Source organism: Sturnus vulgaris, chromosome 2, assembly GCF_052056855.1.
Source record: "Sturnus vulgaris isolate bStuVul1 chromosome 2, bStuVul1.hap1, whole genome shotgun sequence".
NCBI classification, from domain to species: Eukaryota; Metazoa; Chordata; class Aves; order Passeriformes; family Sturnidae; genus Sturnus; species Sturnus vulgaris.
The window spans coordinates 108,909,422-108,936,782 of NC_142244.1; the positions used below are offsets into that span (position 1 = coordinate 108,909,422).

Below are 27,361 nucleotides of genomic sequence, written 5' to 3' on the forward strand. Positions count from 1 at the left end.
AGTACAGCATAACTGAAAATAAATACACATCCTTTTAAAGAAATTGTATTTTCAAGGTAGCTCTAAATAAAAGTGGCCAAAATTTTCCCCTGGCATCTTACTGGAATGAGGACAAATTATTATGGAAAATATCTTCCTCCAGAACAAGTCAGGAGTGCCTCCCACCCCACAATGAATTGGGAGGGGTTTACAAAAGAGTGTGTACCTTTACCTAACCTATTAAGTAAATACAGTGATAGCATTTCAGTACAAAAGAAGAAAAAGAAGTCATGTGAATACTAATGATGCTATTAAAAACTCTCCCTCCTGGAAAAGCACATTCCAGAACTGCATTTCTCTCTATTTAAAATGTTTTAAAACTGCTGGCTAAGCAATGCATCAAGGTATTTGGATAGAGACATTCACACCATTTCACGTTATCCTGTCAAGTACAGATAGCAAGTGTGATTTTCTTCCTGATTCATCTTGTCTTGGAAGTCAATCTTCGCTAAGGTTTTAGGCATACCCTTCAGCTAAGTACATTTTTTGAGCTGGAGAAGTAATTCTTGTTCCTTATGCCTGAGGGCACACTGGACTGGTGGAATATTAAGAACTATTTTTTAATGCTTCTTCTGCTGAAGAAACTACAATATGAAGACCTAGAAATAATTATAACCAGGGTGCTTTACCTCCGTAACAGCCACCAGATGGAATTTATTAAGATTCTCTGAGTTCCTGTAACTAGACCAGACCAAATGATACCTGACAGGGCAGTAGAGATGAGCCAGTTACATCTTCATTCTCTGGTTTCAGATACACATGTCAACATTATTCAATCCTGATGTCCCTAAAAATCCCTATAGGGTCAGGAATTGAATAGTTGTCAACAGGAGACACTGATATTGCTTCACAAAACCCTTCCAAAATAATTTAATGTATCTTTCTTTACAAATTACCTTTAATAAGGTTGTTTAGCTTTTGGGAGGCTTGGTTAAAGCTAACTGTCCCATAGCCAGTTTGAGTCCCTAAGGTTCATGAGAGTCAGCAGCGGAGACTAAATAAGGCCATAAAAATATCTATAACATGAGTGGTTAAAATAATTGCAGAACTTATATAACAGAATGACTAGACCCATGACAGTCAATTTCTTCCTATCCTTTCATTCTTTTAAATGAAATGTGAAAATACCTTAGTAGCAGATATTTTTTCCTATCTTTGTAGAAACCTGCTCTCTTGGCCTGGAGAAGAAATGGCTCAGGGGATCATATCCATGTGCTTAGATATCTGATTGGAGGAGTAAAGACAAATCCAGACTGTCTTCAGTGAAGCCCAGAGACAGGATGAGAAGCGCCATGCAAAAATTGAAATGCTAGAAATACTATTTGAATAGAAGAAGAAACTTTTTTTACTGCCAGAGTTGCTCAACACTGGAAAAAGTTGCCCAGAGAGGTTGTCGAGTCTCCATCCTTGGAGATATTAAAAACCTGACTGGACATGACCCTGAGCAACCTGAACTAATCGACTGTGCTTTGAGCAAAAGGAATAGATGTCTCCCCGGGTCCCTTTTGAACTCTACAGTTCTATGTCAATACACCTATAATGAGGTGATCACAGTAAACTGACTCAAATAAAGAAAAATTATGAGTTAGTGTTACAAGCAGAGGTTCAAATTTTAAGTGCTCGTGACAACAGAAGGGAAATCAATCTTACTTCCTGCTTAATCCTTTATAGAGCACCAGAGCTTTCATTTTCTGCATGTATAATTCCATCTGCTGAGTCTCAGAAACGTTAGCAGTCAGAGACTACATCTGGCATTAAGGTGAGTAATTTTGCAATTCTTCAGCTAGAAATGAGGTAATATAAAAATATATTGCATTACTACTCTGTGTTCTCACTCTTGTTGCATTATTATAATTTCTTTTGTAACAGCAAACACACAACTTGCCAACACTCTTTCCCTCTGGATCCTGACATAACCTGTTCACACAGAAAACTGACACAGCAAGTTTAGCACAGGAAAAAAATATGATTACACATCTCCTTCATTCCCCTGTGCAGTTACATGAATTCCTATAGAATTCCTTGGAACAAAATAATGCAAAGCAAGAATGCTGTTGCATTACTTGTTTAAAAATATAATATATACTTTTAGTGGTATTTGGCTCTTAGAAAATTGAAATAATTGCCACTGGAACCACAGCAGTTCTAAGGGACTAAACCCAAACAAAAGTTCAGTTTCAGTAAGATTCAACACGTCATGAGCAAGACCACTCCTTTTCTTGAACTCATACATGCTGTTTGGGCAGAAGCTGGACTGTTTTCTGGTACTGAAATTTCTGGATCCTCACTCTATGGAGCAATTATGTACTTCTCAGAAAAAATGGATTTTCTGCTTTGCTGTCCTAGAGGACCACTATTAGAAGGCAGAGAATTCTCCAATTTAAGCTTTTCTTGTGTGTTACCCACTAGACCATGTTAAAAACAAGAGGGACCAACAACCCACATGTAATCCAAGTGATTACTGCAGCTGTATCATAGCCTGAGTTACAGGCAATCTGACACGGGGTGGGGGGACAGATTTCTTTCTGCTCCCACATATGATGAGCAGCTTTCCAAATTGTATAGGTAACATTCTTCATTCAAGCAACTGAAATGGTTGAAATCAAGTAAAGAATCTTAGAGATTTTATAAATTCACATTGAGCACAGTGCTTCCATTAAGCCTTTCTTTTTCATCTCTGCTTAATCACTACATTTCAAAGGAAAGCACTGGGAAATAAAATCCATTTATCAAGGGGAAAAAAAAAGCTTTTAATTCTTGTAGGCAACAAGAAGACACAACAAGATATGAAAATAATCTAATATAAACATTGTCAAAATAATGTAAAGGAAATAGAGATCTGGTGTCTTTTTGCTCATTTGTGAATGCAAGACACGAAGAAATATAAATCACAGACTTGGTGTTTAACTGCAGAATTACTCCTGCCATGGTGTCATATGACTTTCCCTGTGAGTAGACAAGCTTTGTTTTGAAAGAGTCTCACTGTATTTCCCCATCAGTAATAATAACTTCAGAATTTCATTCTGTGACCAATCTACAGATACTTGACCTATAACATTATTATCTTTTAATTTAAATAATTTGTCTCTCTTTGTAGTATTTCCTCTGTTAGTATATGCAGAAAGTCAATATCTCACCTCTTCATGGAATGAAAGATAAATGACTTTGAAACAGTAATAATTTGAAAAGCATTCTGCAACCTTTTCATCAAATCATAATCCAATTTGTCTTCTGGGATACATTGCATAAAATAGAAAGGCAATGATAAAAAACCAACTTGAATGTTATAGTAGCACTTTTAAGGATGCAGAATTAATTTAGACAGTCTCCAGCCATTTTTTCATTTTAACTGTGTGATTTGTAATTAATTTTAAAAAAATACATATACTGAAGCACTTACATACACCTGAAGATAGATGGCCTAATGCTGCTAATGCTGGCTTTTCTTTTAGTTGTTGAATTAAGTGGTGTATTGCCTTCCAGTCAGCATTCAAGTCTTCTAGTTTTTTCTAGAATAGAACACAACAAAATATTACATTTATAATACATAAATTAATATATCACAGAATGGCTTGGGTGGGAAGAGACCTTAAAGATTGCCTACTCTCAATTCACCATGGGAAGGGATGCTACCTAAAAGATCAGTTTCCTCAGGGCCCCATCCAACATGGATTTGTAATGTAAGCAAATGCAGATGTAATGTAAATAAATGCAAAATAAAATAGGTGGGTTTTTTTCACCTGGTGGATCACCTGAATAAAAAAAAAACAAACAAAAAAAGAAAGATACAGCAATGAATTCTCATAAACTGGGGAGAGGGACAGGTAAAATCCTTTCCAGCTGTGCTACAAAAGAGTTCCCTGGTGTCAGGGCCCTAAAAGTATCTTTTCTGCTCAAAGTTTGGCTGCTGAAGCTCAGAGACAACTTAGACTACAGAGTCACTTCCTTGACCATTCCCTTGGCCCTGCCCAGCGACCCAGGGTTGTGTTTGATTCCTCTCAAGGCTTGATCCTGACCCTGCCAGGGATAGTCCCTCAGGCTGAGAGGTCTGGCTTTTAAGCACTGTGAACATGAGATGACAATTTTTAAAATTAAAATGGAAAGTGAGTTATGTATTTCAAAAAGCTTTTCCATAAAACCTTTGCAACTTCTTATATCAAATGCAGAATTTATTATTCCATCTATTAAAATAAAAAAAAAAATTCTTAGGAGTCTTCAGGGTGCCATAAACTTCAGTGTGTGAGCACACAGTCCTGTGCAGTAAAGGCTTAACTGTTACTTTTAAACAAAACCTGCAGGAAAGTCTGGAGTGTGAATAATGTCCGTCCTCAGATAACCCTGAGAGGCATTTAGATTTGAAAATGTTGTTTCTACCTCTCTTTTTTTCTTGCTTTAAGGACTGTAAAGAAGGATGAAGCATTGCTAATTCTATGCTGACACATCTAAACTCCTAAAATGAAGACAGCATTTCTTTTTAAGCTGCTCTCTGCTATGAAAAGCAGCACAGAGTACCGATGCAGCTCAGGAATGCTTCCAGTATTCTATGGTTTCAATCCACAATTAGACATGTCATCAAAATCACAATCCAGCCATTATAGAAACAGGATGCCTATTAAGAAAGGTGCTTTAATTACCTAGAGTCTAAGATGACAGAGGTCAATAAGAGAGGGATGGAGAACAATGCTCATTAAATCGAAGCTTGTATGTACCACAACCGCCCCCCACCACACACAGACTCTAAGGTAGTGGGGAAGGTTTAGATACCAGGAAATATTTTTCACCTAGATGGTGGTTGAGTAATAGACCAGGCACCAGTTGAGTAATAGACCAGGTTGAGTAACAGACCAGGCATGCAGGGAAGTGGTCACATCTCCAAGCCAGTCTGAGTTCAAGAAGAATTTGGACAACACTCTCAGGCACATGGAGTGACTCTGGGGCTGTCCCATGCAGAGCCAGGAGTTGGGGTCTATTCCATGACTCTAATATTGGTCCTGTTCATGAGTAGCTACTTAATCATTCTTACATATATGAGCTAGAGCTTTCTTTCCAGCAACGACCAAATATAAAACATATTCACCACACATGTTAGAGTGGTTGTCTGGGGCAACAGCTACACCACTAATAAGAGAGCAACCAGTTCTAAACCTTTCTATCAAAATTACAGTTTGATCTTGCATCTGGCATAAATTAACATGCATGCATTGAAATGTTAACTTCTTTGAGCACTACAATTTTGCTGTAATTGCAACTCTAGAGCTCTGGTGACAAGAATGAACATCCAAATATGTTGCACTTAGCACAAAATTTATAGATTTTCTTTAAATGTCAGCACTGGTGCAATTTAAGCAACGTTAACACACTTATGTGGACTAATCATACTGACAGCATCAAAATTAGATATGAATATTTAGAGAGAGAAATGTAGTTTTTTACATGCAAGACTGAGGACCATGAAAAAAATTCCTCACTACTTACTTCTCACCCATCAGAGGAAAAGACAAATTGAGTAATGTGGCAAGGGAACCACAGCTCTTCCACTGGCACAGAAATCCTTTCCTGAATAAACTGTTCTGATTAACTGTTGTTAATCATGAGATTGGGGCTTACATTCTTTCTATTGCCACTGACACCAGCAGTAACCTCTCTCTCCCTTACCTTCAAAAGCTTTACAGAAATGCATTTCAAAAGCATGAAATCCATTTTATAAAAGTGAATAGGTCTGATTATTAAAGTGCTAGTGCTTAAAGGATCACACATCTCATCCCATTCTTGACTCTTGAATCAGCATATACAAGGATTTCATTTGCCAACAAAAACGTTTTTACAGACTTGCGTTGCAAAATTCTATTTTACTATGCTTAGTGGAGGTGTGAAAATATACTTATTTCAGTGACATAACAATGAGATAAGATTAAGTACGTGTCAATATAAATCCATGGGATTTCATTTACATTCAAAATACTATAATACGAATATATTATAAAGGTTGCAAAGATAAGCAACTAAACATTAGGAAATGCCAGAACAATTGTTACTATGAACATTATTTCAGATAAAATGCACATAAATTGCAGAGATATCTCTAATTTTCTGGCACATACAGCTTTTGAGCACAGGAAAGGCTTGCAGTGAGAATAAGTCAATAGGACCTCTACTTCATTTATTGAAAAGAATGGGAACATTTGTGGTGAATTAAGGAAATAATGGAGGAAAAAAGTAAGGCTGCCCCAGAGAGCTAAATAATCTACAAATTTGTCAAGTAATGCTAGACAAATAATTAATGCTTTTAAAGAGGGCATATAATTTTATCTTTTTTTTTCTGTGCCACACACTAAACAAGAATTATGAGTCTAAGTATTGAATTGTTATTGCACTGTGATGTCCATATCTTGAACTGAATTAAGCAGGGTTCAGCCTAAACCAAGGATATCAGAATAGCTTTAATTAAAGAATTTTCTAAAATTTTGAGTTCTTAGCTTTGCAAACTTGCAAATATCTTTCCAAAACCATCTTAATCTGAGTAAAAATTATTTTTTGCTTCCATAAAATACCCTTTGTTTAGAAAATTATTTTGATTTTAATCAAAAACTCTATAGAGAAACATGTAAACAGCCAACCGAGGAAGAATGATGACTTAAGGAAAACTACCTGCAGCATCAAGAAAGCAATTCAACAGTCTTGACAACATATAACCACTTCTTTATGACTTATTGCTCTAGACAGACATTGAACCAGAAATTAACTACACAGGTTGCACAATTAAATGAACTACAGAATGTAAACAAGTAAAATGCAATCAAAGTGGACTGAAAATTAAATATGCACTGCTCCACAAGTTACTCATTTCCTCCCAGATTCGTCTTATCATTGTCAAAACTACAACTCAAGGAACTTTACAATCTTTAAAGAGTAATCTTTTTTCTAATAAATCTGGTCAAAAATGGTGAGTTTCAGTCTTTGATGTGAACATTTAAAATAGAGTATCTATTGGCTGTCAGAATTTTGAGCTAAACAGAGTAATTTCAACATATTTATATTTCTGTAATTCTTACTTTAAAAAGTATATCTCTTCCTCTTGAAAATACCAGTATTCATTCTGCAATTCTTTATATGCAATTAAAAAGATCTAGAAAGCAAAAACCTCTAGATTTTAGTTGTTTTGAGTGCTTCACTTGTTAAAATGTGGATTAAGATCCCCAAAGACTGCAGCTGGAGCCACACGAAATGAGTAAATGCAGTTATTGGGGAATGATTCTTGTTCCATCATCCATTCAGTGTGTAGATGATATTTCAGTTCCCAAAAAAATAGGAGTTTATTCGCCAAGGAAAACACCCAACAGAGTCTTGCTTCTGCCCACTCAAGACACCTTGAGTTTACCTCTTCTAGCATTTTATCATGTTTAGGAAAACTGATCATTAAAAATGCACATATGCCAAAAGAGGATATTAACTTGTAAGCATTCAGGAAAGAAGACAAGAAACCAAATAATTCTTAAACATGTATTAATTTCTAAAGTGGATATCAGTTCATTCATGTGTTCCTGTGAATGGAGATTTGCTGGTGTGATTTACAAGTAATTTGAGGAAATTTTGCAAAAGTAGGAAAATAATACTCAAACTATAGTGGCTAAATAGAGACAGAAAAACAGATTCCCTACAGACATCTTACCTTTGTGAAGAAGTCTTTTTTCTGCCAATTGTTGTTTTGGGGTGCTGTACATTTTGAAAAGCTCTAAATACAAAGTGTACTATCTCAGCTCAGTCAGAAACAATTGTAATAAATACTTAGTGTAATCAATAAGCCACTGTTACTGTTTCTGGGAACTCTTAATCGTCATGTTTCCAGAAACTTAATTAGCAGTTACAAAACTAGAAACCAGACCAAGCTCTGGTTGTATTGTATTGACCTCAGTAGTTTGGTCTCCTGCTTGAAAAGCAGTTGAACCAGACATGGGATGATGCTTGCTGAGGACTTCAAGATTCCACAGGATAGAAAATGACACTCTAGTCTCAGTGAAGGTCCTCATAGCCTTCAGAAAAAGCATATAAAATATCTCCTTGATTTGTAAGCTGAGAAAAAGGAATCTACAGTACATTTTTTAAAAGAGGCGTGCTGGGAGGCATACCCTTACAAACAATGTGTCCTCTGGTCTAAAACAGAATCAAGTCAGTTATTCTAGAAAAATTTTGCAGAGAAATTGAGTGAGAAAGTTCTAGGCTGCCATGTGCTCTTTCCTTCAAAATGGAAAAAAACAAAACCCAAAGAGCAAGTAACAAAGTAGTCTGTTTATCACTTAACTCTTACCTTTCCTAGAAAAATTGCTCATTTTCCTAATCTGACAAAAATTCTGAAAGTGAAATTTAAAATAATGGAGTTTAAAAACAAGTTACATGTTGCCATTAATTGCATACCAGAAATTACATTTGCTTTCAGTGTGAATTACTCTCGAATGAGTAAAACAACCTTAATGTCAAAAACAATATTCCCATCACAATATGCAAAAAATTTTCCCTGGCTATGCCACCACAGAACAGAAGAAATGCCATTTGCCAGGTTCTTTTATTGATTTTAAACAGAGCACATCAAGGACAAGTGTACAACAGGGGAAGCATAACCTATTACACAGTAATGGATATTGCTAAAGGTTGCTTCATTACCTTTACTGGATGAGTAGCTGGTTTTTCCTTATATAAATGACACCCTTTAGACAAAACCTCTTCCACATTCGGCTGTTTAGCCTGCACTGCTGCTTCAGTTTCCTGAAAAAGAAAAACATAGGCAGTCTAGATTAACCACAGCATAAGCAATAAGACTGACTTGTCCTAAAACTCCATGGGAGGCTCTAAAACACCAGTAGACAAGCAGACAGTTCCAAGCCCTGGGGTAAATACAAGGACAAAGAGGATCGCCAGGAAAATCAGAAGCAAAGAGGGATGGAAAAGAGTAATGCTACCAAAATAAACAGTGATAGGTCACTTCATCTTGAAGGCTTCAATAAAATTAATAGAAAGCTAGCACAAACTCATAGTAAGAAAGACAGGCGTGAGAAATCTCATTTAAGAGGCTCTGTAGTTTTGTCTGTTTTACACTACCAGCTGATGAAAAGTACACTGGTTAACATTTAGCTCATACTTGGCATTAAAACCCTCTAATGAGACGTGACAACAATACTAAGTTTAGAAAGATTAAAAATTGTAAAAGAAGACTGCAATTGTGAGTAAAGTAAACTGCAATTTAGCTAGTAAAAACACTTACAGAAATTAATCAAAAAGAAAAGCACAGCAGTAGTGACAGTTCCTAAAGGTACTGGGAGGCACCTACCATTAGCAACAATGCCCTACTGAATTAACAACAGCATATTCTCTAGCAATTTCTGTTTTAATCTGGAAAGGTGTAATCCATCTGCTAACATAAGGAAATTCCAAATAACCTCTCCCAACATACAGCAGCTTCATTTTGTCAGGTACTGACCAAATAAATAATGAGCAAAACTCTACAATTAAGACAAAAACTCAAACCAACCAACCAAAACGAACAAAAATCCAAACCTATTGAAAATTGTAAAAGAAAAGACAAACTACATCTGGAGTTGCAAGATTAATGTTTTTTTGGTTTTGGTTTTTTTTTTTTTTTTTTTTTTTTTTTTCCTAGTAATATAAGTGAAATAATGCCTGAGTTATCAAAATGAATTGGTTGGGGTTTTTTTGTTTTCCTCTCTCTTCACCCACCTACTACATAGGTCGATTATCTTGTCCTAATCAGTATTGCTGACTACCCACTGACTCTCCAATTTTCTTAATTTTCTGTCCACATTCTCAGTTATCATAAACGTGCCAGCAGACAAGGTTATGTGCCAGGTATGTCACTATCTGAGCTAACACATCATTTTATTGGTGAAAATCTGCTGTTCTTTTTACTCGAATAAACCTGCTGAAATCTATGTCATTTTAAGTCCCAAAAAGGAGCCATTTTATTCCTTCGTTCAAGCTCAACATATAATGTCTACACTGCTCCCTGAAACTTTACTTGCAAAACTTTATGGACAACCACTAAAAATAAAGGCTTAGTAAATTCAATGTCATCTTTTTCTTTTCAAATACTATTGATACACTATTGGTAACAACAAATGAATTGAATTAAACTTTGTCTGATTTCTTGCAATTATGTTTGAAACATTTCATTCTTTTTATTATGTTTTTCAATGTTAATGAAATATAACTGTAAGAATTCATAGAGAATGAGCACTGAAAAGCAATACACAGCAAAATTGGGATATTGAGGCAGATAAGAGTTTATTAACCTTTTGATAAAACCCTCATTAAAGTCTTATTTTCTTTCTGTTTCAATACTATGCTAACTTTTTACTTCCCTACTCAGCACGTAAAGAAAAAAAATAATCAAGGAGTGTAAATGAAGAGGTAGTTTTCTCCCTATCTTAATGAAAGCTGGCATTTTAGTAATTGTTATTTAGTTCTTGTTACATGGTTTGTTTGGGGGTTCTTGGGTTTTTTTTCCTAAACTAACCCATCTGCAGTATATGGCTAATATTTTCTGTTGTGTTATTCTACGTCTCAAATACTCATCTTTTTATGACAGCATCAGTTATCATGATAAATTCTGTAGCAGGAAAATAACATTACAACTGCCTATGGAGTCCAAGAATACCAAGAACACTGTGGATGTGCCTATGCTGAGGGTTTAACCTGCAGCCCGAATGTGCCTTTGAAGTGGATTTCTCAATCCTCCCCCCTCACTGGACTTTGTTTTCCACCATGGACATAATTTTCCTTCAGGCTGTAACCAATGTGGACGGTGTAATGCATTGAATTGTTAAATCACTGATTTGTTCTGCTCTACAGTTTTCTGGAGTTACATGAAGCAACCTTATGTAATCTGATCTTTCAAATTCAGTGGCCTTGACCTAAACCAAAATGCATTGTGCAATGCAGCATGATGATTTCTTTGAGATATATATGGCAATAAGAATAGTGGTAAGAGTACAGAGGAAGAAGAGGTTCTCAATATTTTGGCATTCATTTGGACAGTGCTGAAATTGCCAGGTATCTGTCAGAGCAGCAAATACTATTATTGTCACCCACTAATCTCAATATCAATTAAAAACATTACAAAATTATTTGAAATAAGTGCACATCTGACATGAAATTGTTGTAATAACTTTGAGGGAGCTCTTTGCCCAGTTCTTTGCTTGATGGGATAGCCCCTTGATGAATCCTGCTCAGTGAACAAGTTTCCAGCAATTTCAAATCCATTTGCTAGGTGACACCCTATAAATAAGGTTGACAGGCAAGATAGTAGTTACAGGATTCTACTCCATCATTAAATTCCCTAAGAGAAGAAAATGGTAATGACCACAATATAGTCTCTGATGGTTTGTGCACAGTTATTATCTCGGCTGTGCAGGATCCAGGAGAAGAGCATATTCCCAGAGCAGAGCCTGACCTCTCATCTTCATCAAACAGGACAGGCTACTGCTAAAGCTAATAGGAATTGTAGATGCTCATTTCCATTACTTTTTAGAGAATACCATAGTCATATTTATTTTAAAGTCCTGATCAAGTCCTCATTCACACTCTCTTTGCTTGCTGTGGGAGGATGCAGAGCTGTCTGTGGGAGACAGAGCTGACTGCTGGAATTGCACAATTTATGAACTGCCTGAGAAAGCAATCTTAGTGCTGCTTCTGCTCTGGGTGATGAATATGCTAATTAAACTTTTCACACATATGGCAAATTAAAATACATCATCACTGGAAACTGCTGTTTTTCAAACATGTATAAACAAGAATCAGAGGCTACCTTTCTTCCATGACGCACAATCTATGATTTTACAGTGGTGTTAAAGTAGTGCATCCAAACTGATGAAAGCCTGCTGCTGAACAAGCCACAGTGGCTTCTGCATTTCCAACAACATGCCAATTCAACCTGCTGAACAAAGTTACAGGCTGAAAAAGTGGCAAGGACTTGTCTACAGCCCCATCTGGACTATGAAAATCTATTGATACAGCTCAGAACTCAGAAGATTCATATTCCCTAGCTGAAACCAATATATTGACTAAACCTCTGGTGCGTATGCCAATGGAAGATAAAGTTTGATGGCTTGGCATATGTTATTTCAAGAGATGGAAACTATCCTAGCAGACACAGACAGGCTGTTTGACATACGCTGCACATATATTAGGAGGCCCAGTCAACTACTTATAAACATATCAGCAGCATTTTTGACTGAGTGTTGGTCTATATTAAGAATCACAAGCATTGATTCACCTTCTCTGGTAACACTGGTAGCACTTCTGGGGTGAATTTCCCATGAGCTTACATGCTTTGGACATACTCTGCAGGGACAGGAGAAGCTCAGGGTAATTAAACCTGTGTCTTCATGGTGATATACAATGTAAAAATTGAATGCTAATTACAACCTTCAAATTAAAAATAATAACTTTTAAATTAATAAGGTGAGTTTTTTTAAAAACCTCTTGTTTCAAGTTGTTTCATGACCTCTTTTTAGCAAGACAGTATGTTAAATGAAAATTAAAGAAGAGAATTTATTCACAGTAAAAGAGAAGTACTGAGCAATTTCCTTTTACTGATCAAGACAAGGCAGCGATGTGTAACAAGCAAATATAATAAATCTAAAATCTAAAACTCTTTGGATGCTTTAAATTTCAAACAAACTTTTATGAAATAGCCAGATATAAATCTCCATATATATTTAACTTGATCATGGAAAACTACATTTAAATACGTTTTTCTTGTCATTTAGATGTTGAAGAGAGTAACTTGTAATGAGAATTCTGAGAGGTGGATTGTCTTATTCATGCACATAGAATCATTAAGGTTGGAAAATACCTCCACGATCAAGTCTAATCTTTTGATGCCTAAAGCTTTTTAGCTTTTTTATTTATTTGTAGCTTTGTAGATTTTTAATATATAGTTTTATAGTTTCTAGAACGTTCTCACACTTTTTCGTACTTTAGAACAATAGCTAACTCTTTCTAACACATTATGTCACACTCTTGAAATTCTGTTTAGTCTTATTTTCAAGAAAAGAATTTCTAACAAGAACATCTTGTTTTGCATGAGCATATGAGAGACAAAACAAGAACCCCCTGGAGACACTCCAAGGTGCCCAAGGGTGGGTCACCAGGGAAACTGTTTTCTTATTGGGTGTACCTGCTAGATAGACTAATTAACTAACCGTTTAAAAATTGTAGAAATCCTATATTGCTTGTGTACATAGCTGTATTTGTGCACCTGAAAGCTTTCATTAAAGAACTGCTCTTTATATTAGCACATTAACATTGTTTGGAGAAACCTTTCTTCTGATTCCAGGCAACACCAAACACCACCATGTCAGCTAAACCATAGCATGGAGTGCTTGGAACTTGAACATCTTGAACACTTCCAGAATGGTGACTCCACTGCTTCCCCAGGCAGCATATTCATCCCTGACCATCCTTTCAGTGCAAGAATTCTTCCTGATGTCCAACCTGAACCTCCCCTGGCTCAGCTTGAGACCATTCCCTCTTGTCCTGCCACTGCTTGCCTGGGAGAAGAGACAGACCCTTATGTGGCTACAACCTCCTTTCAGGTTTGAGAGAGTGATAAGATCTTCCCAGGCTAAACCCTGCAGAAAAGTTTCCTCAGCTGCTGCTCATCACACTTGTGCTCCAGACCCTCCCCAGCTCCACTGCCCTTCTCTGGACTCACTCCAGCCCCTCAATGCCTCTCTTGTAGTGAGGTGCCCAAAACTGCACACAGGGTTTGAGGTGTGGCCTCACCAGTGCTGAGCACAGGGGGACAATCCCTGCCCTGCTCCTGCTGCCACACTATTGCTGATCCAGGCCAGGTGCCATTGGCCTTCCTGACCCCCTGGGCACACCTGGCTCATGCTCAGCTGCTGTTGACCAGCACCCTTGGGTCCTTTTCCTCCAGGCACCTTTCCACCCACTCTTCCCCAAGCCCGTAGCTCTGCCTGGGATTGTTGTGACCCCAGTGCAGGACCCAGCACTTGGCCTTGTTGAGGCTCTGGCCTCAGCCCATCGCTCCAGCATGTCCAGATCCCTCTGCAGAGCCTTCCTGCCCTCCAGCAGACCAACATTCCTGCCCAACTCAGTGTGGTCTGCAAACATTTCCTCCTTAGACAAGTGAATTCCATCTTTCTCCAAGAGGGCTGGTGCTGTATAAACTACCCTAGGATCAAAAAGGCCAACATTTCCTCAGTGACAACAATCTAAGCCATGTAGTGATCAGGTGGGTTCTCCTGAACCTTTCAGCATTCTTCCCTGCTACCAAAGAGATTGAGGAAAACCACCTCTGCTCCTGTCCCCTCCGTCATCCCAGGGCCCTGAAGTCCTTTTTGACTGCTCTAGAATTTCTTGTCACTGCTGAACCAAAAATGGGTAATAATCAGAGTCCAGGGAGTCTCTTAATCATATTTCTTAATATCTCTTTTCTGGACCTCAGGGAGGCAAAAGACTTCTCTGTGGAATGGATCCAGGGCCCTCAATTCCCCTTGGAAGGAGTCACCTACAACAACAAATATCCTTCTTTATTAAGAGTTGTAAATGTGAAATTCCAGCAAAAATTCACACGTATCTTTAAAGTTACTATTCCCACGCATTAAGGAAAGAGCTATAAATAAGAGGTGAGGTTCTGAGTGCCTCATTTTTAACTCACATGCAAAAAAAAAAAAAAAAAGGGTGCAGTAGATAGTAGATAGAATTCTAATTCTAAAACAGTGACGTCATTTTTGACTCAGCTCTGCATATTCCCCTTCATGGAGCAGGATAACAAGATAAACCACCACAAAGAAGAATAGTCAGAGGAGACTTAATTAAAGTACATCAAAGTTCAACTACATTACAGTAAGCATCAGATCTTGATGGCAGGTCAGATAGTACAGTCAACAGCATTCTTGGGAGTCACTTTAGATATTTATACAATAATATTAGAATACATCCAAGATATGCTATAAAAAGTTCTGTGGCCATCTTGAGTTGGAACCTAATCCACTGGGGGGAAAATGTAGTCGCCAGTGTTTAAACTTCCTGAATAAAGACTTTAATTAATTTGGATAAAATTCAAGGAAAGGAAATCTCTTACTGTTGTTCTTTTTTATGTAACAGATTAAAAGGTTTGATAACTTTCCGAATATTTTACTTATTTCTATATAGAAATAAAATCCTCTGTGAGCATCTGAATTACAGAATTTAAATAAACCTTCCTGTCTTAGGGATTTATGAAAAATAATACAAAATAACCCCTGAAGTAATTCAATTTAAAGAGCATTCCATTAGTGGCCTATGTCAAAGTAGCATAAAATTAGTTTATCACTAAAATTATTCTGTAAGTAGCGGACAAAGAGTTTTATGTACCTGCTTCTAAAAATGCCATTTTAATGATTAAATAAAATAATATTTCTTTCCACTATTATGTTAACTGACTGATCTTTTAAGTGTGTGAGAATAAAATTTGATCCCAAGCCCATGTTAGAATCTTAATGCTGAAAAAAATATTGTGAGATATATTCAGCTTTTTAGAATAAAGTATGCAAAAAAAGATCTGATTTTAACAAGAGTCTAGAATATTGATACAACTATAAGTCCTGACCTATATGGAAAATTTTTGAAATATTGTGGAGAGGCAAAAATCCTTACACAGAAAAGACCAGTACATGAAGGACTTCTTTCTTCTAAAAGCGTAATTTCAATGTTCATAATTAGTTTGTAAACCTACAAGTGCAGCTTTTGTATAGTTTGTAAAATATGCTGAGATAATGTCTTTTAAAACTTGGTGTGTTTTTCATCATTCTGTTCCCTGCAATGTGTCTTATTCCTAGTTCTAGGAAAAGGAAGGAAAGAAAAAAACAAGGAAATCCTCCACAAAGAAATGGAACTAAGAAGATCCCAAAATTCAAGCCAAGCACCTGAAATTGCAAACCCTACCACTCTGCAGAGTGAAATGTTTTATCCAAAGCATGTTTTTCTGCTGGTTATCAGAAATTTGTGAGCTTCTTCTGTACTTCTAGAGGAGATGAAATATAGCAATTTTTCCCCACACAGAAATATCACTATCTATCCATTGCAGCTGTCTATCCTGAAAAGGAAATTTCCTGGAGGTATTGAAGATAGATGAAATTATTAGCTGTAAAGACATGACCTGCAGATACAGTATATGAAAAGAATTTGGCTATGGTGGTCATATAACGATAAAGCACAGTTAATCATCCAGCTGGACTACAAAAAGGTGCAGTCAGAAGAATTGAGGCTGGATGTGATTCAGAATATTTTATTTTGAGACTGGATAGGACGTAGGATGAAATAGCTGCTCCTGATACACCAAAACTGCAGATCATCTCTTATTTCCAGTGCATAATAAAAAAGAGATAATAACAAACCCAAGAGAACTGACAGAGAAAAAGAAAATTTGGCAGAAAAACAAAATGAGAAATTCGTGCAATAAAATAAGGGAAGTCACCATAATTTTTCTAGCTCTCTCTTAGTAGTCTGTGTTCTTAGATGTTAAAGAATTGCAGCTTTGGAGGATGAAAAGTTATTTATATTGACACAGTAGCAGATATGGGGTACACCACAAGCCCCTTGACTGGCAAGTGAAATTTGGTAATAATTTAAAAAATACTGAGCCATGAAAATTGTTTAGTTCTTCTTGCTAACGGGAAAGAGAAATCAGAATTTATTCTCTCTCATTGCACAAATAAGGAAGTTTTATTCAATAAACTGATTTAAAAATAACTTGTGCGGGAAGCACTGTCATATTTATTTATTTTACCATCAAATTCTTGGTTGCTTATTATTCTTTTTCTTAGTCAGGGCTTATCTGCAAATTTTCATTCTCTTTTCAAGTTTAGTAAAATAATCACTTTCAGAGCAGTTTCTGGCTACGAACAGGAATTTAAAAAAAAAATCAAAATCAAAATCTCTTACTGGTCTAGCAGTGGTTTGCAGATTATAACATGTTTTTAAATATGCCCATCTTCTACTATTAATCTTCCATAAATAAATTTAAAAGAATGTGCATGAGGATGTATTTCTACCATTTATCTTCCAACAATCTCACTGGAAGGAATGGCAAAGACTGCTCCAGTACATTACTTCAAAAGCAGAAGTGGAGGTAGATTTTAGTAAATAGAATTTATGTTTTGACAGTATGGAAAGAATGCTGTTGGCTCATTTTCAACTGCCTGGTTTGCAAATGAAAATTGAGAAGTTATATCCACACTCTGAGTGATGGCACCTTTTGTTTTAATTTCTGTAAATAGGCATATTGTCAGAAGTTGATCTTTTTAGAACTGCAATCTCTGATTTCATCCAGAAAAAAAGGAAAATTCTTATTATAAAGAATGAAAATAACTAGTAAGCAAATGCTATTCAGCAGGGCTCAGGTTTACATGGATGTATTGAGCATAGCTGGGATGAATCTAGCTTTCCTCACAGCAGCCTGGATGGCAGTGTGTTTTGCATTTACAATGAAAACAGTGTTGATAACACAGGCATCTTGTTGCTATTGCTGAGTAACACTGACACAAACTCAAAGCCTCCTCTGTTTCTCATTCTGCTCCACCAGCAAACAGGCTGGAGGTGCACAACAAACTGGGAGGGGACACAGTGGCAATAGCTGACCCCAACTGACCAAAGGGATATCCCAGAACACAGGACCTAATGCTTAGCAATAAAAGCTGTGGGGAAGGATGAAAAGGAAGCCTCTGGAGTAAAAGAGCTTGTCTTTCCAGGTAACTGTCACTCGTGAAGGAGCCCAGCTTTCCTGGAAATGGTTGAACACCTGCTTGCCCTTGGGAACTGGTGAATTAATTCCTTCTTTGCTTTGCTTGCATGGGCAGGTTTGTTTTACCTGTTAAACTGTCCTTATCTCGACCCACCAGTTTTCTCATCTTTGCTCTTATGGTTCTTTTACCCATCCCAGTGGGAAGGTAGGGATGGGGTGGGGGCAGCTGCTGAGCAAGCAGCTGTGTGGGGCTGAGCCTCCTGCTATCATTAACCCACAACAACTGTTTAGAAAGTATTCCAATATGCCCTGATAAGCATCTTGAAATGCAAAATTTTTCCAGTGAAATGCATTGACTGTCTTTACAAGAGCATCTCACAAGAGTTAAGCTTTCCAGCACTATACCCAATGTCAAATCTCCATTTACTTGGAAGTTTAACACAAAATCTGCAATAGGACTTAGAAATTTCCACATTATCATTAACTTTAGTGTGAGAAAGAACTAAGATCACCTAAGGCATACATTTTTATTTTTACTTAAATCAGCAAGTAAATATCAAACCAATTTTTGCTCAAATATCAGCCAAAATAATATCAGCCAAAATAATATCAGCCAAATCAAACATTCAGATATCTATAAGGTACCAAAAATTTGTATTGTTTCCAATGTACAAAAAAAACTATGAAGATGTACACTGCCTGTTTCTAATATTTATTACATAGCAATCAATTCAAAGCAAATGAAGGCAAAGCTAATAGGACTTTGTGCAATGGTAAGTATTCACTTGAATGAGCTCTTCTTCATATTCCAATATTTTAAATTGCTTGTGATGAGTAGAGGAAAAAAATATATAATCTTACAAAAGAAGAGCTACTGTTTCATAAATAATGTGTTATTATCAAGAATATATCCAAGACCTTTCAGGAACTGTGTTTTGAAAAGATATAATGTTTTCTGTTAAGAAAAGAACATATGAAAAAGATGGTGAGAGTGTTAGAAAACCGTGTTTTGTTGAATAAGTGAGGAAATTTCCTATCTTAGAAAACCTAGGTACACTGAAGCAAGCTATAGTTTTGGTATTGACTTCACTAGAGTTTTGGTAAACTGCCCTGTCATTTCTCTAAGTTTGCTTTTGCATTTATTTGTTTGCTTATATTAAGCACACATTGAAGAGTACCTGAGCTATTATCGGTAGTACCAGGAGGAAGCCAAAAACCAAAGCTGAGGTACCAGCTCACTAACCTCTAACCAAACCACCCACACTTCTAAAAAACATGCTTTCAACAATGAAATCACATCTTGATTTATTATCCATTATTTCCAATGAAAGCAGTACTACTACACATCAAATACTTCATCACCTTTCAAAAATCTTTCCTCAGATGCTGGGACACAGTGTTTACAATCTATTCTTATGGCTGCAAAGTCTGTTGTATATTAAGTTTATAAGGATTATTCATTGGGAAAGTTTTACCATATTTTCACAATTCACCTGCAGCTAATATTGTTTAATATTCTTGCAATTTGAATAGATTTCTTCAGAAGAGATTTGGACACACTGTTTAGAATTTAAATGCTCAAAGCCCACAAACAAAACATTGATCAGGTTGCTCCTTGAAATCCCATAAGAAAATTTCAGGAAAGAGCCATAACCGATCTAGGCACAGAATATCAAGATATAGGTAGTTTAAATTTCATCATCAGAAGTTTTCCTAGATCAGCCTTTTGCCAAAGCAGGCATTAATGCCAGAATATGAGACAGATCTCTGAGGTACATATTCCTAACGTGCTCTTACAGACAAACTACACTAACTCTTATTGTATATAGAGCTATTTCTTTAAAAGTATGTTAACAAAATGTAAAGGTAAAAGAATCAGTCAAGTGTTAAAATAGGACTTATCTGGGCCTAGATTGTCAAGAGAAAACTGACAAATAATGAGTGATGGACGAAAAATACAGCAATGTCCATTTGGCATTTTCATTCTCTCCTGTGGGGTAATTTTCTTTTATTTATCTAGAATTAGGTTTGCTGCTCCACAGCCATGCTCTTCTCTTCTGTTCTAACTTAAGGCTGTCAAGTATATAATGAAGTGATTGACAAGAGTAGACAGCCTTCTTATTGTCATTCGAAGTTATCAAGGACAAAATTCAAATGCATTGCTATTTTCTCAAAAACCAAGAGTTATTAATTTTTTTTGTTAAGGATGGTTAGTTTTTATCTGCCAAAAATGAACTTATTATGCTGTTTAAAATATATGACAAGTGACCACCACAGAGAGTAAACAGAAATAAATTCTACACCCAGAGAGAGTTTGAAGCAGTATAAGCAAAAATCAAGGCTGTATAAGCCTTGGGAAAAGACTCCTCACATGCTGAGGAGTACAGGAGTGAGTGATGACCCAGAGATAAGGAGGGAGTAAAGGGAAAAGATTGGGACACTGAGTAAGCAGGGAGAAAGGACCATTGAGATTGCAATAGGATTTGGAGTCAAAGGTGGCTGGAAAATATAAAGTGGTTTGTTATATTGTCTGGAGAAGATGATTTGAAAGGGTCAGAAGGGTTTTCAGTGAGGTAGCAGTAGAAACACGAATTTCTGCATTCTGCCAACTCACTTCCTAGCCAGAAGCGTCATTTCTTGATCAATTCCTTAAATGGGACTTGCATTTCTGTCCATCCTGTCCTTGTCCTCATCATCTATAATAACCTAAATCTGTCACAGTCATCCTGGAAAACTGTTTTCCAGGGGAAATGGCAGTGCTGAAATAAAGATCAGTAAGAATTCCCAGAAAGTGTAGCTTTAACCTCTTCCTGTGGTTAGAAGGAGGTATGATAACTCCTAAGGCTTTCAACAGATAGGAGAAGGAGGAGGAGGGTCAGGCAGTACTACATCCTTCCTCTCCTCCGTGCCCTCTCCCATATCCTTCCTTCCATCCCACACATCCTGAGCTCTCCTGCAGAGGAGGAGCACCAGCTGCAGATGTTTGTACAACATGAAGGATAGGGCTGTCTCTCCAGGTTGGAACTGAGCAGCTTCAGCTCCTCTTTTAACAGCAGGGGAACTAGAAGCAAGCTGAGCATCCCAGGCCATTTCATCCTAAAAAGAGTAAATCATGGCAAAAAATTTGTCAAAGTATTAATGTAAATGAACCCCATGTACGTCCAGGCAATTGTAATATGCATATTACTAAAATGAAGTACAGAAATGCAAATGAGGAAAACTTAAACACTGTTTACTTGATGTATGCCTTTACTATTAGGTGCACCTTGTTCAACCAGACAGAGAGGAATATGGAATAAGGTTGGGTAAGTATCTGTATTTCAATTTCTTTATAAGAAGTTTTGTGTGTACTTTTTACATTTGCTGCCACTGATCAAAAAAAAAAAAGAAAGAAAATGTCAGAGGTAAAAAGAACCTTCTATTTTATGTACACTTTGACCCAAACTAGTTAATGGACTTTTTCCACTAATTTAAATCTATGATCAAAAAGTATTTATTTTAAGAAAATAATAAATAATTTAAAAGGTGAAACATCATTTGAAATATAGACTATATAGAATATAGAATTCATCCTTTGTTTTCTGAACTACATAAGTCAAATCTCAAAATTAAAGTATACCAATACTTGGCAAGATTAGAGTATGTTCCAGGGCTCGTTTAAACACTAAAAAATTACTGTTCAATTTCTTCTACAACATTTTTGTTCTTTCAAATTTTTGTATTTGAAGCAGAAATTCACTAAGTAAAATGTCACTGCCTCACAAACGTAGAATGTTTTGGATAAAAAAATAATTGAAAATGTTATTAAATGAAGATTGCTATCAGTAATAAAATATATCAGAGGAATTAGATACTTCTTTTCTAGGTTAACTAAGGTGTTTCTGGACTGCACAACTGGAGAGCAAAAGGAAACAAGTTTTATTATGCTAATTGAGCAGGGTTGAAGAAATCTGAGAATTTAAATTTTTCTGAAGACAGACTGTTTGACTTTATAAAAAATACTGACCCTTAGATTTCAAACACTAAATACCAAAATTAAATAATCCACAGTAACAGCTAAAATTTATGAGCAACTAAAACCATGTAAGCATTATCCTATTTATAGGTTTATCTTACTAGACAATATTTCATTCTTTACGTATTTGAAGTTCTTAAATTATTTCGTATAATTAGTATATTGTTAACTACTTCACAACATGAGAAAACAGCTTTACTATGTACTTATTAGAAAGAAGGTGGGGTTTTTTAGCTGTAAAAAAGCTTTTAACTCTCATTTAAAGTATTTTTCTAAAGCCTTAACACACCACAAATGTTACACAGACTACATTTAAAAAGTGCAATCTGACTGTAACAGATTGCAAAATGTTAATTTTATCTTAGTCACAGTTGCAGTAGGTTGTAATAAGAAAGCTTTTACTTCTGATCTATCTTATCGAGTCATTTTGATTTTTATATACTTAAGAAAACTCTACTATTCTCCCTCAGTTCTTCAAAATACAGCATGAATTTAACCATGCTTTGAAGCTTTCTAGGGTTCTTCCTGCGAGCAAGACATCTGGGAATGTCTAATCAAAACTCTCAATGACATGGGGTCTTGTCATACACAGAATTGTGATTGAACAGGACTATGAAGAAATAAATATTTAGAGGAAAAGAAAACTGGGATAAATCAAGAAAAAAACGTGGCTTAGACTTTCCGAAGGTATTTTCTTAAGCTGTCAACTAGAGCAGCATCACTTCCAAGATTCCCCTTTCTTTCTTGCAACTGAAGTAAACAAATCTCAGCAGAACAGTCAGTAGGATGAAATAAAGGTCAGTATTTGCACAACTTCCTTGAGCCATTACTTTGGAGCTCCACAGATTGTTGATGCCGTAGGCAAAGCTGTTTCAAAGTGTAAAGTATAGGTCTACATCCACATGTTCAGAATAACATATCCCTAAAAGGTTTAAGTATATTAAATCTGGATGACTGGATCAGAATAAACACATTTCAAAGTGCTCGTGTATGTCCTTAAATGTTCCATTAAGGAGACAATGCAGAAGAGACTGTAACTCCCATTATAGCAACATTTGCCACCTACTTAGACTCTGATTATCTGACTTAGCCAAAAAAAGCCTGTGATTAAAGATAACCACATTATTATCAGGACCAAAAAAATAATTGCTTTGACCACTACAATAATTGCTTTTTGAACTAATACTAATTAGATACTCCATATTTGCTTTCTTGTCTGAATTAGAACAACAGTACTGATGGTGAATAAACAGGAGTTTAAGAAAGAACTTAATTACTGTCTATTAATACAATATTGGACCTCTCTCTAGTTTGGCAAACAAAGCAGAGACAGAAAGATGGAGTTAAATAAACTCAGCTGAGGAAAAATGTGCAGGTTTCTAACTCAACTGCTGAACTAATTTACCAGGAGATGAGGATGACTGTTCATATGTGGAAATTAGAAACTAGTCTTGGTCAGTTTGGTTTCATCTGGGGTTTTTTAATTAGCATTTTTGAGAGAGAGGTGTTGCAGTTCAAGCAGAAAATAAGCCAGAAAACTGAAAATATAACTTTATAAAGCAGGTCTGACTGGGTGACCACAGTAGTATCTTCTGACCTTAGACTGAACCAACTGTAGTAATTCTATTCATGTCTCAGAGATGACACATTGTTGGCTGTTCACAGTCAGCTGCAGGGTTGTCATACTGTATGCAAGAGTTATAACCATTTCTGTATAAATGTTTCATATAACATTTTAATAGCCTAGCAATATTTGCATGCTTGTTTTAGGAGCTCTTTTAAATATTAATATTTTTGGCAAAAAAAAAGAGAATACCCAGCAAAATGTTTGTCAGTGATGTCTAGATTAAATGGGAAGGTGGAGACCATCCTCTTAGAAGTTTATGGATGTCCATACCTCAGTAATTTCTACAAAGCTTTTTCTGCTGTTAGCTCTCCTGCTGTTAAACGGATATCCCATACATTTCTAGCTCAAAATACTGCCAAAGTACCTTGAGAAATTTATATCAAAATACTATGAAATTGCCACAGACTTGAAAGAAGTAAGGCTACCTTTAGAGAGCCCAAGAAGCAAGGCAAAAATTGGAGATAGTGCTGTTTGGGTCAGGCAGATCTGAAAATGATAAATAAAACTTCCTCATGTCAAAATTCCTTCACGGACAGCCAGTATTTCATATCACCCATGTTATCCTGCAGGGCCTCAGCTTTACACTGAGAGGATGTGCTTGCATTAAGAGTTGAAAAACAGCCATCACTTCCTAAAATTCAGGTTTACTTACATGAATAAAAATTGTGGCAATACAACCAGCAAAACCATGGCATTTGAATGAGCAGGACTTAGAAAATGCACATCTTTAGCTGTGGGTTTCTACTGATAGAGGAAGAAAAGTGGATAAGAAAATGAAAGTTGGACAACATAAATTAAAATCAGGACCAGGAAAATCAGAGCATTACATAGTCAATAGCACCGAGAGAAGTTACTGATTGAAAAAAAGTACCAACATGTAAAAAACAATCACCTAGTACGAGCTGAACTTCAGCATGTCATTGCTGGAAGGTTCTCCTGCCATGGCTGCATCCTCTGACTGTGCTGTAACACCCACAGCTTAGACACCAGTGCTGGCAGAAGGTGTATCATAAACAGAGCTGCTCTGTTAAGTACTTCAATCTTTCTCCATGCTATAATGTAAACAACTGTTGTACTATTTCCTTGGCACCATTTTGTAAAATTGGAAATTCATGATGATGCTATCTAAGTTTGTGAAGTATGAACACTAAATCATGCAAATTATCTATCAGAATGAGGGTAAACCCAGGTCAAAGAATGAACCCAGACAGAGTCATACTGTCAAGCTTGGGAAACCAGAGTTGTAAAAGACACAATATGAAATGCATTTTACATGCATGAGAAGCTGGTACACTGCAAAGCTGGAAGTGTTCCAGTGTTCACAAGTAGCAGAGGAGTCAAGACTTTCTTACAGTTGTATATTTCATGCCTTCCCCATGCATATACATGAGTATTTCACAGGTGCAGTCTACATATTATGCTGTTATTGGAAATGATCACATCAATGTGGTAAAAGAAATATTCAACACAAAGAAAAAAAGATCTATCCTAATATTTTAAATTTGTAGCCTGCAAATATGCATTTCAATGTTGACTTTTTTGGATAGTTTCTTAAATTTAAAAAATATATATTTGACAGTTTCTAGAAGAAAACTGTAATTAAGGATGAAAATAATGAGTGAAGCAAACACTGGTACAGAGGCTTTCTAGAGCCTGACAATGAAGAATCCTTTCTCTACTCTTACTCAATACATTAATTTCTTATGTATTGAGAAATTAGTTATTAAAGCTCAAGTATGATTTTTGAAACCACTGTAAAAATTATTGTGCTTAACTGAGGGTGCAGGTCCTAATTGTGGCACTATAGCCTCTAAATTGTGGTCAAGAAAATTAAAAAGACAAATCATAATGGCATAAAATATATTAGGGTTTACTGAGCCATACTGTAATTCTTTGAAGTAAGTTACGATAGCAGAATGAGCTGAAAGAAAAAAAAATCAGCAGGGAATGTATTTTATAGTAAATGCTGTTGCAAAGTACAATATACTTTCTTGGACTGAATATCTAAAAAATTTGTTTCTACAATTTAATAGTGTTCACATTTTAATTAACATTTTTTGTCAGCTTTTTAAAGTGACATTTGTACATGCTTTAGAAGCTGAGTTGTTGCCCGAAGCCTCAAACAACACACAATGTTCCAGGGACTGTAGGACTACAAAGTCATTTGGTAGTCTTTGGTCATCACAAGGTCTTTCTCCACATGGGTGACCAAGGAAGATGCTGGACTTGTCCAATCTCTTTATGCATGCATGTTCTATTCTTCTGTTTTCTAATTTTATTACTGTGAAGTAGGAAAGACCCTGTCTCTCTATGTACATTTGGATTAAACTTAGGATTCAAGTGTAGGAAACACGTATTAAGCATCTGGAACCATGAACTATTTAGCCAATGAACATTAATTCCTTTGGTTGAAAGAGTCTTTAAATAGTGAAAAGTTTTAAATGAACACGGGACCCCCACCATGGAGACACCCAGGGTGAAGGAAGACCAACAGGACACTATTGGATCCATGGGTGGTGCCTATCTATCTTCTGCTTAACCTGTCTCTGTCTCTTCCTCTCTCTCTCTCCCTTCCCTCTCTTTTCTATTTCCTTCTAGCTCTCTACCTCACATTTTATAGTTAAATGAAATCTGTATTATTGACCTCAGCATATGATCTCTTTTGCACCTTAATTTGGGTAGAGACATCTATCAATAATTGGGTCTTAACAACTCTTATTTTCATGTAACTAATTTTCACCCTTCACTCATTCTTTATGTGGTGACAGGAGCAATGAACTAAAAAGGGAGAGGGCTTATGCTCAAGTTATTCAGCACAGCTACTCACACCATTAAACTGGGACTAACTGCAAGGTCTGAGGCAATGCCCAGGCATGGTCAGGGCTCAGCACCAGCCAGGAACCAACAGGCACTTTGGATGCAGCTCTGTTCTTGGGAGAGTTGGGATTGTTGCTGAAAGGATGCAAGCTGTGCTGCACCACTTAACCTCTAGGCTAGAAAATGGTCCTGGGCACTTTGTAATTACTAATAGAGATGTGGTTTTGAGAGCTATAGGAGGGATTTTAATTGTCACTAAGCCCAATTATGCATTATGACTTAAAAGTCTTACTTTGTGAAGTTCTCTGTAACAAATAACATGTAATAATTTCGCCTTTGGTTGCACCTTTTTTACTCTCATACAATTACTTTTGTGCCACCATTAAAGGTCAACACTGCTGGAGATTTTATTTAATTTTTCTTCTAAGTAAATTTAAGGGACTTCTCATCTCTTTTTAATAGCTGATTTTTGGAGTCAAAAAAAGGTATGAGCTTTTAAACTAGTATTAATTTACAGAAATTGAAAGTTATGAATGTGAGATGTGAAAGTGAAATTCCCAGATATTCTCCTTTATATACTTATTATGCATGGATTATATAGATCAATGTTATTTAAAAGGTTAGATTATCTGATAAGGACCTACATTTATTATGCCCCTTGATTTAAGGAAGAAAATGCAATGATAGTTATCAGATTATAGTTGCATGACAGAAGCAAAGGTTGCTATGGTTTTGAGAGAAAGAAATCACTGTATTTTTGGAATATTCTTTCAGAATATTGATAATTGGTATTTTAGATGCACTTTAGTCTGTGTATCAAGTTTAAATTTCAGCTACCACAAATTTGTGTAATTTAAATTTTCTAAATATAAGTAAAAATGCAAGAAACTTGCTTTAAAACAGGCATATTACTTCAATATAATATTGCTAACTAGCTAAAGATACTCCAGCCATACATTTAAAATAAACACATACCCACATTCTTTCTCTTCTACTTATCCAATCCCACATGTATTTATCATTTATTTCAATCTGCTTCTGGGTCAGAAAATTTCTAACCCTCAATATTTTGTGGGTTTTGGAAATAAGTATCCTTACACTA

At 36.1% G+C, this 27,361-nt stretch overlaps 1 protein-coding gene across 16 annotated transcripts in view; it reads right to left on the minus strand.

Moving 5' to 3' along the window:
- DMD (dystrophin) overlaps positions 1–27,361 on the minus strand; it is a 1,142,416-nt gene that overhangs the window by 329,751 nt on the left and 785,304 nt on the right. For all 16 annotated transcript variants that reach the window (XM_088160350.1, XM_088160356.1, XM_088160354.1 and 13 more), the window contains 2 exons: positions 8,698–8,799; positions 3,440–3,548 (listed from right to left, as the gene is read on the minus strand). In XM_088160350.1, the coding sequence (XP_088016476.1) occupies positions 3,440–3,548; positions 8,698–8,799 (211 nt within the window). The remainder of the gene's footprint in view (positions 1–3,439; positions 3,549–8,697; positions 8,800–27,361) is intronic.